Here is a 17547-nt window from a genome sequence, read left to right on the forward strand (position 1 = left end):
GAAAGCATCGAAACACTGCAAACTTTGGCACGCAATTAGTAACGACATGATCTGACACTGGCTTCAAAAATATAAGTAACTGGTATCTTGCACACATCCTGACTGTTCGAGGTGGCTTACTAAATGTATCTTGTGTAGTGCCGACGTCAACTACCACCACGCCGGACGCAACTTTTCACACTCACCTAACCTCCTGCCTTAGTTGATCACGCTGAGAAAGAAAGACTGGAAGAAAGGTACGTACACTCATCACTAGTCAAGCACCATGCCGAATATTTCTCCTTTCGCCGTCTCTCCTAAAGTCAGGACTGGGCGCCTTGTACGAGTCTCCTACAGGGGTTTCTGTCCCCTGTATCCTCCTCTGTGACTCCTATCATTTGCAGTTCTGACACAGTTATCTCTCTCTCTCTCTCTCTCTCTCTCTCTCTCTCTCTCTCTCTCTCTCTCTCTCAAGACAGCTGAGATAATTAGACGTGTTAAGATCTTTTGTACTAATGATGTAGAATTATTGTTAAACTATCACAACAGCCGTGAAAACATTCTCAATCTTAATTCCTTTGATCTGAGTCTCCTCATTAAACCTGACTACAAGTATTGACAATGTAAGGGAGTGTGGCAGCTCACTCTATTTCTGACCAAGATTGTATTGTACATATATTATAACGCAATTGCCAGGAGCGCCACTACAATGTAGAACATACTATAGGACCATAGAAATTAAACAATAAAAAAAACCGTAGCACTTTAACTAGATTCTTATGAATATATAGCGGAGATGCGGTGTCTAAGTGTTTCAGAATACCATCCGATCTGTTGATCTATGCTAGATTTGATGGATCTGACATGATTTCTTGAGATGACAGTACATGACAAAAAGCTTCAATAACGCCAGTAACGTCTATCGGTGAGTGTCTTTTGATGTGAATCATTTCAAAGGTAATGGTAGTTGAGTAACGCATTCTTCCTGCTTCTTTTTGTTTTATTTATTCAATTAATCTATTTATTTATGTTTCCTGGAGGGAGAGGGAGGATGGAGGATGGAAAAAAGAATTACAAAGGCTTCAACGTGACATAGATTAAATCAAAATGGTTTCCTTGCACGTAAAACTTGATCTTTGATCTTTTAGCTTCCCATCCTCTCTGTGACTATTTTTGTTCGACTGTAGTGGAGCTCACCGGCCTTTTCAAAGTGCCTGTCATGATTCTGGCGATAGTTGGACAAAGTATCCTGCACCGCCTATAGAACCCATGGGATCTGTACTGTTCGGTTAGGTTCAGTTAGTTTGTTTAGCTTTGGATTCTCGTTAGTGTAATTTTTAAGGTCACAAGAAGGATGAGTCTGCTTCTCGCCAAACTTTCTTCTCACTAGAATCACGAAAACACTCGAAAGACGCAATGACGTCCCTAAAAAGTGTCAGACCGGAAGTATCACGCCCAAACATTCAAGAATACAGACCAGTGATGGCGGATAAAATTCCACGAGGCTCGATTTGTACAGCGTATTGAGAAGCACTCTTCTCTCTCATCATGACAATTTTCAAAAGTCATAAAGAATATAAGTCAAGTTCTTCAATTAATAATGTAGAAATGTTGTCAATCTGTCACTAGAACCATAAAGAGAGAAAAAATTTGAGTCATTTGAAATGAGTGGGGGTGCGGGGTAGAAATGTTCAGGGTAAGTCCATTGTCTTATGGGTTTGATCGCTGGCAATCCTTTGTAAAGATCTACATGTATTGCCTTTTATGGCAAGCTGCAGATATGACCCTCAGTGTTTCAAAACGCAAGACGTTATCATGTGATACCTAGAACATAAAAACATAAGAAAATATAGAAAGCTGCGGGAAGCTCTTAGGTCTACACGTAACAGTCCTTGATATAGATAATACTTTCAACAATTAAATGAAGTAAAAAAAAAAAAAAAAAAAAAAAAAAAAACATACCAGTTCATGATCGACTGGTTAGGTTCACCGTGTGTGTGTGTATGAGCCAAACGTATGTTCAAACGATAAGAGAAAAAGAGAAAGATAATTCTTTATAGTGTAGCAGCTTGCGATAATACGTACTGCCTGAGTCTTGGAAAGTGTATCATGATGGCCTTTTGTCCTCCATCTGTACTCCACAGGATATGTAAGGAGTGAACTTTGGGATCGTTGTAAGCGTGGTTTCTTCTACGGTGAAAAGAATAGATCAGTACAAAGCAAGTAATTTGACCAACGCCATGTAACTTCCTTGTCCCTACAGGAACTGGAAAGTTAATCTGCTAATTCTTTATTAGTTGATGTCGTAGAGTGTAGACGAAACCACAGTCAGAATGATCTTAGCATCCACCTATTATAGGAAAGTTTGTGCATTGTATCTTGCACACACTCTAATAACTGTGCAGTAAACATGAGCAGGTACTGTAAGTATTAAGGAAATTTTTGTCAGTAATATCGTTTCCACTTCAAACGCCTGTCTTGAAGATCACGTATTTAGGAAGGAACTTAGTGGAAGAATCAAAGTGACGCGAAGGATAGAGTATAGAGGCGACAAAATTTGAATAACAAAGATAGGGGACGTGAAGTAACGCTATGAAGCAGGAAAGAAATCAGAACAAATTGCTCCTGACAATTACTAAGGAAGTGTAAAAGTTGTTAATGCTGAGACGATAAGAAGTTGTACCTCTTATCATCTCTTCTTCCATTCCTCTGCCCTTTGTTACTCCATCTCTCCTCCCCTTCTCGTGTCCGCCTCGCCGCTCGTTGTTTTCGGCAGTCAACAGGATTTACTCCATTAGTCTACTAAAAGAACGTTCTTGTTACTATTATTATTATTATTATTAATATTATTATTATTATTATTATTATGAGAGAGAGAGAGAGAGAGAGAGAAATTCCTTTTTCAGTAATGAAGCAGCTATCTCTCTCTCTCTCTCTCTCTCTCTCTCTCTCTCTCTCTCTCTCTCTCTCTCTCATGTTAGGTTATTTTAAATTATACAGGATATCCTGTTCGGTAGCGCGCTCGCGCGCACTTACACACACACACACACACACACACACACACACACACACACACACACACACACACACACACACACACACGAATACATGATTAAATTCCTGGCGTTTCAATAGCCATCCCTCTCGGCTCCTTTGATGAGAGTGCTAGTGGCGGAAGATAGAGATATTTTCAACGGTACTCTCAAGATTCTGTCAATAGTTCAATTAACAAGGATTGTGCATCATCATTAGCGGGAGAAACACACCTAGGAACGTCGACACCAATGATGATAAACTGTGTGGTCTGTGAAAAGTGTTCCTGAGTATGTTTAAAGCGACTTAGCAATATGAAAGCTAACAGGCACTTAAATGTATTGTTTGAGACAAAATTAAATCCTAAGTGTTCTCTCTCTCTCTCTCTCTCTCTCTCTCTCTCTCTCTCTCTCTCTCTCTCTTAAAACCTATGTACGTACATAATATAAATTCAAACGGTTGTGTGTTTTTTGGAAATTACATATTAATGATATAATCTCTCTCTCTCTCTCTCTCTCTCTCTCTCTCTCTCTCTCTCTCTCAGGGGGTGGCAGGAGTAGCGATGGGGAAGACACGCGTGGCACTCTTCACTGTTTTCAGTAAGTCATATTGTTATCACATGCTTACTTCAAAATAATCAACAACATATTGACATTTTTATGCTCCATTCCAGTGTCGGTCTGTGTGTGTGTGTGTGTGTGTGTGTGTGTGTGTGTGTGTGTGTGTGTGTGTGTGTGTGTGTGTGTGTGGTTACTTTTGCTTTTCATTGTTAGTATATTAATTTCTCTCTCTCTCTCTCTCTCTCTCTCTCTCTCTCTCTCTCTCTCTCTCTCTCTCTCTCTCTCTCTCTCTCGTACAGCCTGCATCTCCCTGACCAGCCAAACTTTTCCTACCAAGTGAGTATAAAAAGAACATCACACTAAAGAAACACACACACACACACACACACACACACACACACACACACACACACACACACACACACACACACCATCATCATCATCATCATCATCATCATCATACACGGACCGCCACGTGCAGGCATGAAATGGCATCTTGCAGCTTCCCTCATTTTCTTATCGTCTTATGCTTTTGTCATCATCAACATCATCATCATCATCATTTCTTCACTTAGAGCACAAGTTTTTATTATTATAGTGTTAACTCTCTCTCTCTCTCTCTCTCTCTCTCTCTCTCTCTCTCTCTCTCTCTCTCTCTCTCTCTCTCTCTCTCTCTCTCTCTCTCTCTCTCTCTCTCTCTCTCTCTTTGGCACATGCTTCCCTTTTATTGAATTATTACTAGGTGGAAATAAGAAGAAAAAAAAAGCAAGATAGATCCAAATGTACTTCGTAAAAGGGAAGCTAACAGTCTCTTAACGCTTTGTCCACAGGAACAATGACGATACAACATATCCAGAAGGAGGCAACGATTCCCCACCCAGTAATAATGCAGGTAATACAGATGCTGACCAATACCTGTGCTCTGAAACACTTTATAGTCTTGTGGCCACTACTTTTGACAAATTGTACAAGTTAATGTTTTTCTTTATCTTTTTTAAGGATGATTTCATGATTTTTTTAGTTCATTAAATAACGTACATCATACATAGAAAAGAAATATCTAAGGGAAAGGCACCAATGACTTCTGTGACTTGTAAACACTAAAACCCGTTTAAAAATACGGTCTAATATCATCAAACTACTTTTACTCTTCCCCCCTCCCGCCACAGTCCATCTGCCTGTAATCTGCCATGGAACCTTGCCTAAACTTATCCAGCCTGACCCAGTCTCTTACAGCTAACGATCTTTTCCAAAACTTCCTTGCTCTTCCAGCCTAGCCTTTACTAGTCCTTAGTACGCCTTATCCTCACCTTCAAAGGCTATTCCGCACTTTACTATTCATTCCTACAGCCTCTCCCTCTCCCTTCTCACCCTCCAAACCATCTCACATTAGAGGGCAGCGTACATCGTTCATTCCTTCATCATACTCAACACATTGAAACCTGATTGTCGTTCATGGAAGAACATTTGAACATTTCAAGATTCATCAGTAAGTAAGTTGCAATTCAAAACAGTCACAGTTAATTCTATAGACTTGTTTTTCGTAAATTTAGTTTACCTATCTAATAAAATTAAAGCTTAGCACTCAAAAGATCTTATCTTTGTTCACTTCCTGTGAGGGGTATAGAGACACAGAGGTCCTTCATCTCTCTTTCCCCATTTCACTGTTTCCATCGAAGTTTGCCTGACAAAGACAGTTCTTCCTCTGTGCTCTTTCACCCACAGGACTGAGAAGCGTAAAGATCGATGTCTTTACCACATATCACAACTATGTCCTCTTCAACATGAGTAACCTTGATCCCAGTAAACACCAGTACAGAATCAAGGTAGGGATTGATAATGAGTGAATAGTGTGTGTGTGTGTGTGTGTGTGTGTGTGTGTGTGTGTGTGTGTGTGTGTGTGTGTGTGTGTACGTGCTCGCGCGCATTCATCCTAGTGAAAAAAAAAAAAATATATATATATATATATATATATATATATATATATATATATATATATATATATATATATATATATATATATAGGTATATATGTATCTTACAAAAACACAGAAGAATAAATGCCTTAAATTATGTTAGTTGAGTGGAAGAAGCTTAGCAAGGGCGTGGGAAGTGCACAGACGTGGGGTAGTTTCTAGAGGAGCTTGGGTAGATATATGATAGAGAGAGAGAGAGAGAGAGAGAGAGAGAGAGAGAGAGAGAGAGAGAGAGAGAGAGAGAGAGAGAGAGAGAGAGAGAGAGAGAGAGAGAGAGAGAGAGATACTCCCAAATATTCAACATCCTTTTGTCAGTATCAATCTTGGTGATCACGGATGTTTGGACGTGTCGAGTCATGATCGGATGTCAAGGAACCTGCAACATTCACTTCCACTGTGGAATGTCCTCTGATCTGCTCCAGCCTCTTTACAGTGCGGGAACTCGGATTCTTCGTAGGTCACAATATATAAGAATGCCTGTGGGGGGAAGGGTGGGGTGGACTGGGGGGAGGCAGGAAAGACAGTGGAAGTGAGTGCGTTATGTCACTTGACTTCTGAGCATGATTAAGTAGACACGACAGACAAACATCGAGTTTCCGGGTTTCTCCTCACCAAGAATTGAGACATTCAACTGATTTGTTATTGTGCCTGGGCCTCCACGTGTGGGATCGCCGGCTTGCTGGATACAAAGACAGAACTTTTCACTTGTTTTTCCTCCACAGTTGAGTAATAATAGCCACTTCACTGCAGCTTCCAGTAGCATTCTAGCATTTCATCCCTTCACTCTCCACTACATACACAAACAGATTCAACCCCTGGCGTGTGAACATCCCTTTCCATTCAGTACCTGGAAAGACATATCCAAATCGATAGTCAACATGAGATTCAATGTTCGTCCCTACACCAATATGACTTTGGAAGTACAAGATAAGATCACCGGCAAAATAATAGGAAGGAATTCCACAATCACGCATGCTAAAGGTGAGTCGCGCTTCTGCTCTTCTCTTCTCTCCTCATTCCATTATGGCTGAAAGTAGTTATATATTAAAAGTATTTCTTCCACTTCTCACTTTTACTGAAAGATTAATACACACGCAAACATATTCTCTCTCTCTCTCTCTCTCTCTCTCTCTCTCTCTCTCTCTCTCTCTCTCTCTCTCTCTTTACGTGCAATCTCGGAATATCTTTCAGGATAGCACCAATAGAAATAAAATAAGTAAATAAACTAAATAAATGAAGATAATAAATCAATAAGTAAAAACTAAAGGAAGACAAAATAATTTTCTTCAGTATTGTTAACCTTTGATTTGTTTTCTTAACGATAAAGAGAGAGAGAGAGAGAGAGAGAGAGAGAGAGAGAGAGTAAATTAATAAATCGATAAAAAGAGAAAAAATTAATGATAAAAACAATGATCATTTATTTTCCCTTCTTCCTCTCTTCTGCAGGCAGTCTAAGCGAAGAATGTCCATGATGAATGCAACTCTGCATGTTTTCTTGATGCAAGTCCACTATAACTATCTGAGACGTGTCTTCTCACCCCAACAGAGCCTGAAGCTATGGTGACAGAGCTGGAATGTAATACCAGGTATTGCATAGCTACCATAGATGACAACTGCTGGAAGTACAATGATTACAATATGACAGTGCAATTCACTCTGAAGCCATCGAGTAAAGAACTGAGGAAACCCCTCGTCACAAAGCGTGCTGTTATCAACTCTGAGGGAAAAGCAGAAATACCATTAAAAGGCCTGGATCTGCTGCCTTTTACGAACTACACTGTAACCGCCACCCTCGCCAACAACATGGGCGTCGCCACCAACTCTTCCCTCACCAATGAAGCCTCCTTCACCACAATGGCCGAAAGTAAGGCTCCGTATGTGTGCCAGCGTGAGACTTACGGCGGTGAAGGTGGCACGTGAGACGCTTCTGGCAGACTTAGGTAGTGTGGCGCGACACCTCCACCACCACCACCACCACCACAACAACAACAACAACAACAACAACAACAACAACAACACACACACACACACACACACACACACACACACACACACACACACACACACACACACACACACACACACGTTCCCTAACTATAAGATATATACCTTACTCCTCCCCCATCTCTGCGTCACTTACAAGAAGGAGGTTGGCAGATTGTTACTAACCACAGCTACTTGCACGAGGCTCAGTCACACAAGCACCACTGGGTCTCTCCATCAGGACTAGTCGAAATCAGGACCATATTCTGGTACTCATCTGTGGCGCACCTCCGCTACATTCAAAAGGCTCTGCTTGAAGTTGGACGAGTTTTTAAGGATGTTTTTGTAGTCCTGGTGACAAATTAACAAGATTTTTGAAAATTCGACTAATCATCTGTCTTGCCTTTGAAAGTACTCGTGGTGAGTGAACAAGGCGTTTCAGAATAGGGGACTGTGCTGCATGTACTAGGTGACATTCGTAAGTTGAAGGAGCGAAACAACCTTCAACAAACACTTGCTGAATTTTGTAGAGTGTAGAAGGTACTAGGTCACGTAAAAGGCGAGGGTCGAATACAGGTCGTCAGGAGTGAAGACAGAGCAGGAGCGTGGGTGCATCAGGAGACAGACTTCCCATGACTCATCAGAGGGACACAAGCGGGGAAGCGGGAACAGATCACTCCCACAATGCAATAATAAATAGGGAACAGTGAGAAACGCGTTACAATAGTTCATATATGTACATAATATTGAATCACAGAATGCATACAGATCTGTGCCATTACATGCACCATAACAGACCAGGCCCTGTCCGGCATCTAGTCCTGCCATACTCCAGAGCTTCTCCACACCACGACCCATTCATAACTACACTCCACTCGCATTGTACCTCTTGGCTCCTTAAACATTTCTTTGCATGTAACTCTTCCTTTGTACTGTCCATTCATCTCGTTCCTAATATTCCTTTCAGCGTTGCACCTCTCACATTCGATCAAGTTATCCTCTTCTTCTTGTTCCACCCTTTTACGTACAGTATGTGCAAGCCATCCTAACACATCCATCAGTCAATTCCTTCTTCAAGTCAAGTTTTCCTTCGTATTTCCTCATTTGCCTCTCGATCACACACACGCATTCCCGGGAGACATCTCATATCCATTACACTCAATCTCCTCTCTCACTTCCATCCAGCAAACTGTGAGCCCAAGGATGGAATGAGACCTTTGAGGATGTTGGCATTTACAGTGTGATCAACTTGTGGGTGAGTTCATGCCATCTTTGCAGACCCCGGCAAAGTGAGCAGACTGGCAGTGACACATTCAACCCCTAATTCCTTGCACGTAGAGTGGAGCCCCCCGGCCGACGACCCACCCAAGGGAAAACTAAAGAAATATGAACTGGTTTGGAACATTCACGACCAGACTTCGAATAAAGAGAATGTTAAAGTCATGCACAATATTGAAAATTTCACTATTACTGGACTGGAACCAAATACTCTTTATGATATCAAGGTATGTGTCCTTTTACACTAATCTCTTGTTGTGTGATATGATAAGAGTATGCGACGGCCGATGACGAGGGAATAGTGTGTAGTGTATTTTGACACACTGGGCGCTCATCACGACTGTTATAAAAGACCACAGAGATTATATATATATATTTTTTCGCATTTTCATTTTTTTCCATTTATTGCAGAAACCTTCACAAACAATCTTCAGAATCATAAAAAAACGTTCTTCAAAACCACACACAAACTTCTATTAGATCCTCTTAAAGACAGAAGAGAAAGGAGAAGAACTCGTTCATTTAAGGCCCAAATTAACAAACACGTTTTGAACTCACCATGAACATTTTCAACGTTCACAGAGATCATTAGTCAGCATGTCAGGGCGACTTTATATATTTGATGATGCATAAGTCTTTATAACTATTACTGGAATCATCAGAGCATCCTTGAGAATTACAGTCAGCTCCTCTACAACTTGTTAATGGATACTATGCGACGAAACGTTTGTGAATTAACACTGAAACCATTCAGAAAAGATAATTGGACATTTTTTTTTTTTTAAAGGCATGGCTTGACAGGTTTGAAGTTCTACACGATGGTTTATACTGAGCGTCTTATCAACAAAGAAAGTCTGCCTAAGCAATTCATTCCTTTATAACATTAAGCGTCTCTGTACAGTAAGAAGATACCTACGATGTAATAATGTCGCTGTATTATTTCCAGTGACTGTTGTTATGAAGTTATTAGTGCAAATTTTCCCCTTCTCCTCTCACTGCACTCCCTGTGCTTTCTCCCTCACCTCTGCTCTGATCTCCCCTCTTTCCTTCACCGCCATCTCCCTGCAATTACTGTACCTTCTTAATCCCTCAAAATCTGCTTTCCTAACGTCAGGTGTCTTGCTTGTGTTTTCGCTTCGTCAAGCTTTCTCCCATTGGAAAAATAACTTAATTTCACAATGGTCACCTAATGGTTACCTAAAATTCATCCTACTTCCACCTCGATGGTTTTTCTCACTTGGTCACAAATCAATCTGGAATATCATTCATCCTTGTGGGATTCCAAGATGACCTACCTGTTTTACAAAGTTGTCCTGAATTACATTCATAAATTCTTCAGCGCTACCCACCATTAGTCATTATTCCTTGTATAAGAATCTCCTACCACACATATCGGATTGTATCTGCCTGCTGTATTCATCTCCTCCCATGGTGAGCTGAAAGCTTCTTTGTGCAGCAGCGAGCGACTTTATGCTATAATGGGAGGTCCTTGTACCGTGGCAAGGCGCACACGAGTGACAGCGAGTATTTAGTGGCAATAAAATCTACACTTTACACGCCGCTATTGAAGAATTTCCGCGTGCATCTTTGCGTGGATGCAGTGCCACGAGCTTCATGAACATCACCAGTGCTGATTCCCGTGTTCCTTCTTCATTCTGAGGACCTACGCATAAATCGGCAGGCTTCACGTCACCACAAGAATGAAGCCTCTCCCATCTCATACAAATTCCACATTACAGACGCTTCATGGCATTACTGGAGAAAGCATCAATTGCATAAAATCACTAATTCTCTTAAGGTTTGTGTGTGTGTGTGTGTGTGTGTGTGTGTGTGTGTGTGTGTGTGTGTGTGTGTGTGTGTGTGTGTGTGAATACTAACATACTACATTAATATTTCAGATCTGTGCTAAAATGCAAATAAAAGCGGATTTGGTGACTCTTCTGTCACATTCACCACCATGGAAGGTGAGTCACTCTGCTCTATGCAGACACAACCAAAACATTTCATTTCTTATATCTGCTGAGAAACTGTTCGTGTATTGATAACACGCCAAAAGTGTACCTAACATCAGTCCATCCTACACACACACACACACACACACACACACACACACACACACACACACACACACACACACACACACAGGCCTATCCGAAGATCGGAAATAATGAGCTCTGAGCTCGTTCCGTAGGGTAACGTCTGGCTGTCTCGTCAGAGACTGCAGCAGATCAAACAGTGAAACACACACACACACACACACACACACACACACACACACACACACACACACACACTCTCTCTCTCTCTCTCTCTCTCTCTCTCTCTCTCTCTCTCTCTCTCTCTCTCTCTGCCTTAAATAATAATCAAATACTCGGTGCCACTGTGATCAGGTTACTTTCCTGACTGCAACTGCGCTTTACTTTTGTTCCCTCTCCCAGGCGCTTCCGACTCGAGGACTGGCAGAGAGATGAGCGACGCCAAAACAAGCCTATCCTTCAGCTGGAAAGACCTTCCGCATGAAAAACGCAAACCTGAATACTACACAGTCACATTCTCGGGTGAAGGCAACTACACTGTGACAAATACCATCGCTACCGATATCAAAGTATGTCAAACGTCTTACTGATTGATAAGCGTGGGACGCAAACTCCACGCCTGATTACAGGATGGCATTCTGAAACGTTTCAGAGTCTCAGCGCTACTCCTTTACCAGGCGTCATTGGCGTTCTTAAGGGTGATTTTATGATTCTAATGATAGTCTAACAGCAACCATGTACTACTGATGAACAAAACACCCATGAGAACCCGCCGCATCATCTCTACGGCTCTTGTAAATAGTCTTTTGAGAAACAACGCATTTGAGAAAACAGATCTTGACTTGCCTGGCGGTGGAAGATCTTCAGGCTAAAATCCATGTTTAGAAATGCTTTGCTCTCTCACCACGTCTATTCTCAAAGGCAACACAGAGATACTTAGCCTGATTTAAAAGAGTGGTTCTGCTATCAATTTATCACTAGAACCAGATAGTAAATAAATAAATACAAATTACCATTAAAAACCCACGGAACTTCACCTTGAATGGAATGGAAGTGTGGCGCAGGAGTGTTTCAGAATACCGCCCTAAACTTCACCTCTTCTCCCGCCACAGTTTGATGGCCTGACTCCTGGCAAGATGTACACGCTAAAAGTGGTGGCGTGTTACAATAATAAAATATGTCAGAAAGTGGAGCCGCTTGTGAACTGGACAAAACCAGAGGAACCACGAGTGATTGAGAAAACTGATCTCCAGACAACAACAGCCACCACCCTCACCATCCAGCTGCCTGTCTTGGAGGATACCCGAGGGTGTGTGTGTGTGTGTGTGTGTGTGTGTGTGTGTGTGTGTGTGTGTGTGTGTGTGTGTGTGTGTGTGTGTGTGTGTGTGTGTGTGTTTCCGGGAAGTGTGTGCAAACATGAAAAAAAAGCTAGTTTCATTTGTTTATCCCGGCGGTCATGCTCTGTCTTAACCAACTCAGTCATTCCTTATTGCTGGCAGAAAGCTCTGGGTACTGTTGAAGAAATACAACGGAAGCGGTGACGACGAAAACATTAAGAAGAACGCACTGGAAAAGACTCGCCTGGAAGCATTGGACAAGGTTCGCAGGAAGAGTGAGGAGGAGAAGAATGGAAAGAAGAGCAACGGGACGCAGGCAAACGGGAGGAATCGTCGTTCCGCTAATCCAGGCCAAAATGATGACCAGTTGCGTGTCGTGGCGGAGATCGAGGTGGTAAGTACGTGTGTGTGTGTGTGTGTGTGTGTGTGTGTGTGTGTGTGTGTGTGTGTGTGTGTGTGTGTGTGTGTATGTATGTGCATGTTATTGATACTTTTTACTCGTACTCTTGAATAAAGCAGAAACTGAGAATAGAAACTAGGCTCACAATGAAAGCTAACATATATTTTTTTCCTGTTGCTATTTTGGCATTAGTGGACTAAGCATTACTTGCTATCATGTAGAAATATGAGAATGACACGCGACACGAACTATTGCCAACATAATGTATACAGGTCTGTTAGAGAATAAAGCTTCTAAATCCACGTTCGTTAGATAAGCGTAGAGTAAGAGGAGATCTGATAGAGACGTTTAAGTGGCATAAAGTACATAACAAGGTGATGTAGACGCACTCCTTAAGGCTAATAAACTGGAAAGCTCGAGAAGCAACGCGTCCACTCTCTTTAATGAGTCAAATTTCAAAAAGAGGAACAAAATGGCGATCAGAAAGAGGAGTGAACGACTGGATTAGCCTCAGGTAACCAGGTCATTAGTGCCGCGGCAACAGGAAGCCTCAAAAGAATACTACAGCAATATGGATAAAGAATACGTAGATGGACGTACATGTGTATGTGCGTCGGTGTGCTTAATGAGTATGCAGGGACTTCTTTTTGTTATGAGGCAACATTATGAGCTACTGGTGCTGGCTTGTCCAGACTGAGTGAATCTGTCAATGAAACTAATCTGTCAATGAAACTAATGCCCGTGGCGTCCACAGGAGGAGGGAAAGGAGCCCCAGGATACAGTGGAGGTGGGAGGCGACTGGAATGACGGAAAGGGTCTGGACGCTTATACTGATTACGTGGTGTTCATAGTGACGGAGACGAGGGCAGGTGAGTCTCTCTCTCTCTCTCTCTCTCTCTCTCTCTATCTATCTATCTATCTATCTATCTATCTATCTATCTCTCGCTGGAAATTTGAATTGTACCTTATTTTTGCTATCTTAATTTTTATTTCAACGTTTCTAGTATTTCTGTGCTTTAAGGCCGTAGTTGTTGTGATATCGCGCAATGATTTTTCTTTATCATTTCACTTCTCCCTTGCCACTATCCTCTTACGTTTCCCTCTTATGACCGTGTTTCACTTGCGCTGTATTATTACATTACTTTCTCATGGTCGTGTTCACTACTTTTCTGCCCTCCTATACACAGGTCCCTACAGTGAATACAAAGCGTTAGAGCCCCGGATTATGAGGACGAAGAAAAACGGTAGTGAGTCCGCTATTCTGGGAATGATCGCTGGCATGTGTGTTGCAGCAGTGTTCCTCATTTGCCTCCTCGCAATGCTGGTGGTGAAATGCAAGACACCAAGGTGTGTGCGTGTGCGTGTGCGTGTGTGTGTGTGTGTGTGTGTGTGTGTGTGTGTGTGTGTGTGTGTGTGTGTGTGTGTGTGTGTGTGTGTGTGTGTGTTCTCTCTCTCTCTCTCTCTCTCTCTCTCTCTCTCTCTCTCTCACACACACACACACACACACACACACACCGCGTAGTGTAGTGGTTAGCACGCGCAACTCACAATCGAGAGGGCCGGGTTCGAGTCCCGGAAGCGGCGAGGCAAATGTGCAAGCCTCTTAATGTGTGGCCCCTGTTTACCTAGCACAGTGGTTCCCAAACTATCTTACCTGACGCCCCCTTCTTGCTTCCAGTAGACCCGCACGCCCCCCCCTCCCACTTCCTCTTTTGCTCATGTGAACTTATTTTATTTTATTGCATTTATTTCTTAGCATTGTTCAGGAAAACAGATCTCTGTTTGTATTAAATTTTAATAATGAAAGCCACTCAAACAAATAATAGTACATTCCAGAGAGACATTTTTTCTAAGTAAACTAAACACATTTGGTTGAAAGGGAGCGAAAAAAAACTTTAGCAAACTGGCCGATGACTTCACGCCCCCCTTGAATTCTCTTTACGCCTCCCTAGGGGGGCGCGCCCCCCAGTTTGGGAACCACTGACCTAGCAGTAAATAGGTACGGGATGTAACTCGAGGGATTGTGGCCTCGCTTTCCCGGTGTGTGTTGTGTGTTGATGTGGTCTCAGTCCTACCCGAAGATCGGTCTATGAGCTCTGAGCTCGCTCCGTAATGGGGAAGACTGGCTGGGTGACCAGCAGGAGACCGAGGTGAATTACACACACACACACACACACACACTCACACACACACTTATAATGCGTCGCCCTAGTAAAATAAAGAGAGAAGAACAAGTAAACAAAAAACAACATAAATAACAAGGCAGTCATGTAGATAAGGTAACAAAGCGACACCAAATTTATTCTTGACTTTAAAAATTGATTGTAGCTTTTTTTTTAACTCATTTCTGAAGTTTTATTTTCAGTCAAGTTTCATACTAGTCATTGTCATTTTCTCTCTTCTTTTATTTATTTATTTTCTATTTCATTTTATTGTTATTTTTTTTTTAGTTTCCATCTGGATTTGATCAAACACTATACACCATCTCATTTTCTGACACAGGAAGCAGCATACGGAGAGTGGTTATAGTAATCCAGTCGCCAAGGAAGGTAAGACATCAAAAGATCATGTGGACCGTCACTCTGAAAACGCTTTGATCTCTCTCCACGACTATTTTCAAAAGCCACAGAAATTACTAGACGGTTTCTCAAGACTGTTTATCTCTTGTTAATGATGCAGAAATTGTGTTCATTTGTCACTAGAACCATAAAAACAACCTTAAAATTCTTTGTAACTACAAGCAGGGCCTTTTGAAAGAATATATATATATATATATATATATATATATATATATATATATATATATATATATATATATATATATATATATATATATATATATATATATATATATATATATATATATATATATATATATATATTCTAGGTGTGATTTTATTATTTTTCAAGTGTGTGTCTGTGTGCATGTGTGTGTTGAGGGGAAGGATGATGACAGTAGAATCTCTCTCTCTCTCTCTCTCTCTCTCTCTCTCTCTCTCTCTTTGTGTGTGTGTGTGTGTGTTTCACTGTTTGATCTGCTGCAGTCTCTGACGAGACAGCCAGACGTTATCCTACGGAACGAGCTCAGAGCTCATTATTTCCGATCTTCGGATAGGCCTGAGACCAGGCACACACCACACACCGGGACAACAAGGTCACAACTCCTCGATTTACATCCCGTATCTACTCACTGCTAGGTGAACAGGGGCTACACGTGAAAGGAGACACACCCAAATATCTCCAACCGGCCGGGGAATCGAACCCCGGTCCTCTGGCTTGTGAAGCCAGATCTCTAACCACTGAGCTACCGTGTGTGTGTGTGTGTGTGTGTTTATTTGTTAGAGAGGAGTAGACTGAGAGAGGCTGTGAGGGGAAGTCTCTCATTGGCGTAAGGATGACGCAGACAAAATGATGACGGTTATTGATCTAGAGAGGACAAGAAGTAATGGTTTCAATCTTGATGAAAAAAAAAAAAAAAAAGCAAATAGGAAATCAATGAGATTACCAGTGTCGAATCAAAACAAAGATTAAATACAGGATCATGATAGGTGGACTGAAGAAAGTGTTTTTTTCTTTCTTTTTTTTTTCTTTCCTTTTACGTATGGATTCTCATATGCTTTGCTGCACCTTCTCTTAAGTTCTAAATCCTAAAAATAGCTCTTATTTCCTTTTCCCTTCTACAAGACAAGCCAATCGTTAATCCAGTAGCGCAAGGTGATGCTGTCATAATGATACCCGGGATTGACACACTTAAAAGCATTCCGCCAAAGGACAACAAATTTAAGCCGGAAGATTATAATACAGACGCACCTGAAGAGGATTTGTATGCGAATGTAAACCAGGAAGTTCGTAAGGAGGATCTTGAAAAGTATCTTCCACGTGCTATCCACGCTTCCGAAACAACGATGGAGTTTAACGTGAGTGTCTCTTGTAGTTTACCTGTTCTTTTAAATGGACTCGTATTGATGTAGATTGTGTGTGTGTGTGTGTGTGTGTGTGTGTGTGTGTGTGTGTGTCGTGACTGTGATCGAACTGCTCATGTTCGCTATGTATCTGTTGTTTTCTGAAGTTCTGAAGTGATTAGTGTAGCCTGCTTACTTATCCCTCTCTATCCTTGCTCCATCCCCTCATCGTAGTCTGTGCCTTTCTTCATGCCTGGGAAGACGGCTGCTGGAAGCCGCATTCCAAAGAATGTGCCCAAGAACAGATACAAGAATGATATTTCATGTGAGTTAACAGTGGTATTGAGTCTATTGACAAAAGCTTTTTAGTCTCTTCTCTGTACGTTTGACTTTCCTAAATATATTGTTCATGGTGGTGGTGATGGTGATGTGTGACTCCTTTATGTGCTCTGATTAATTCTTTTCCTGCCTTTTTCATTTAACATTATTTTTGGTGTCATCATTACCATCATTATTACTACTACTACTACTACTACTACTACTACTACTACTTCTACTAAATATGGAAAAAAAAATAATGACAATAGTGACACACCAAACTGGAATCGAAAATGTATTCTTACCATTACTTAGAACATTTCTTAGCATATTCATAATTATAACACCAGCATTTGATAATGTACTACGTCTCTCTCTCTCTCTCTCTCTCTCTCTCTCTCTCTCTCTCTCTCTCTCGTGTCTTGATTCTTCTTCTTTTTATATATTATCATCATCGGGAAATCAAATCGATATAAAAAACAGCACAAGCAAAATTAACATCACGTGTTTACGATCGGGAAAACTCTATCCTGGTATAAGAAAGATATGAAGATGAAAAAAAAAATGAAAAAGATGAACTATTTTGACAGCATAGAAAAGTTTTAATCCCTCGGTAAGAAAACAAATGAAAGAAAAAAGATACCACATGAACGCATAATTTTGCATTTTCATCACTCAGGCTCAAACCAGATCAGAGTTTTCTTTTAATAAAGCGTTCTTCTTTTGTTTCTTCCGGCACCCATTA

General features: G+C 41.3%; 2 protein-coding genes across 2 annotated transcripts in view; both read left to right on the forward strand.

The window, feature by feature from the left end:
• Positions 1 to 79: 79 nt before the first annotated feature.
• On the forward strand, positions 80 to 9057 carry LOC123504080. Its single transcript, XM_045254367.1, has 8 exons — positions 80 to 236; positions 3557 to 3611; positions 3872 to 3908; positions 4403 to 4464; positions 5298 to 5398; positions 6355 to 6529; positions 7095 to 7412; positions 8810 to 9057. The coding sequence occupies exons 2-8, from the start codon at positions 3575 to 3577 to the stop codon at positions 9055 to 9057; spliced, it is 978 nt and encodes a 325-aa protein (XP_045110302.1). The 5' UTR covers positions 80 to 236; positions 3557 to 3574.
• Positions 9058 to 9169: 112 nt separating this feature from the next.
• LOC123504075 (receptor-type tyrosine-protein phosphatase epsilon-like) overlaps positions 9170 to 17547 on the forward strand; it is a 21501-nt gene continuing 13123 nt past the window's right edge. The window contains exons 1-9 of the mRNA XM_045254357.1: positions 9170 to 10773; positions 11248 to 11414; positions 11958 to 12154; positions 12345 to 12576; positions 13337 to 13451; positions 13770 to 13929; positions 15085 to 15131; positions 16267 to 16499; positions 16719 to 16809. Coding sequence (XP_045110292.1) covers positions 10767 to 10773; positions 11248 to 11414; positions 11958 to 12154; positions 12345 to 12576; positions 13337 to 13451; positions 13770 to 13929; positions 15085 to 15131; positions 16267 to 16499; positions 16719 to 16809 — 1249 coding nt within the window. The 5' untranslated portion in view covers positions 9170 to 10766. The remainder of the gene's footprint in view (positions 10774 to 11247; positions 11415 to 11957; positions 12155 to 12344; positions 12577 to 13336; positions 13452 to 13769; positions 13930 to 15084; positions 15132 to 16266; positions 16500 to 16718; positions 16810 to 17547) is intronic.

The sequence above is a fragment of the Portunus trituberculatus genome, chromosome 15 (assembly GCF_017591435.1).
Source record: "Portunus trituberculatus isolate SZX2019 chromosome 15, ASM1759143v1, whole genome shotgun sequence".
Lineage (NCBI taxonomy): Eukaryota > Metazoa > Arthropoda > Malacostraca > Decapoda > Portunidae > Portunus > Portunus trituberculatus.

Coding starts and splice junctions, on each gene's coding strand:
- LOC123504080 (XM_045254367.1), top strand. CDS start 3,575: ATGGGGAAGACACGCGTGGCACTCTTCACTGTTTTCA. Junction 3,909..4,402: donor AGCCAAACTTTTCCTACCAA/GTGAGTATAAAA, acceptor CTTTGTCCACAG/GAACAATGACGATACAACAT. Junction 7,413..8,809: donor CTTCACCACAATGGCCGAAA/GTAAGGCTCCGT, acceptor CCATCTTTGCAG/ACCCCGGCAAAGTGAGCAGA.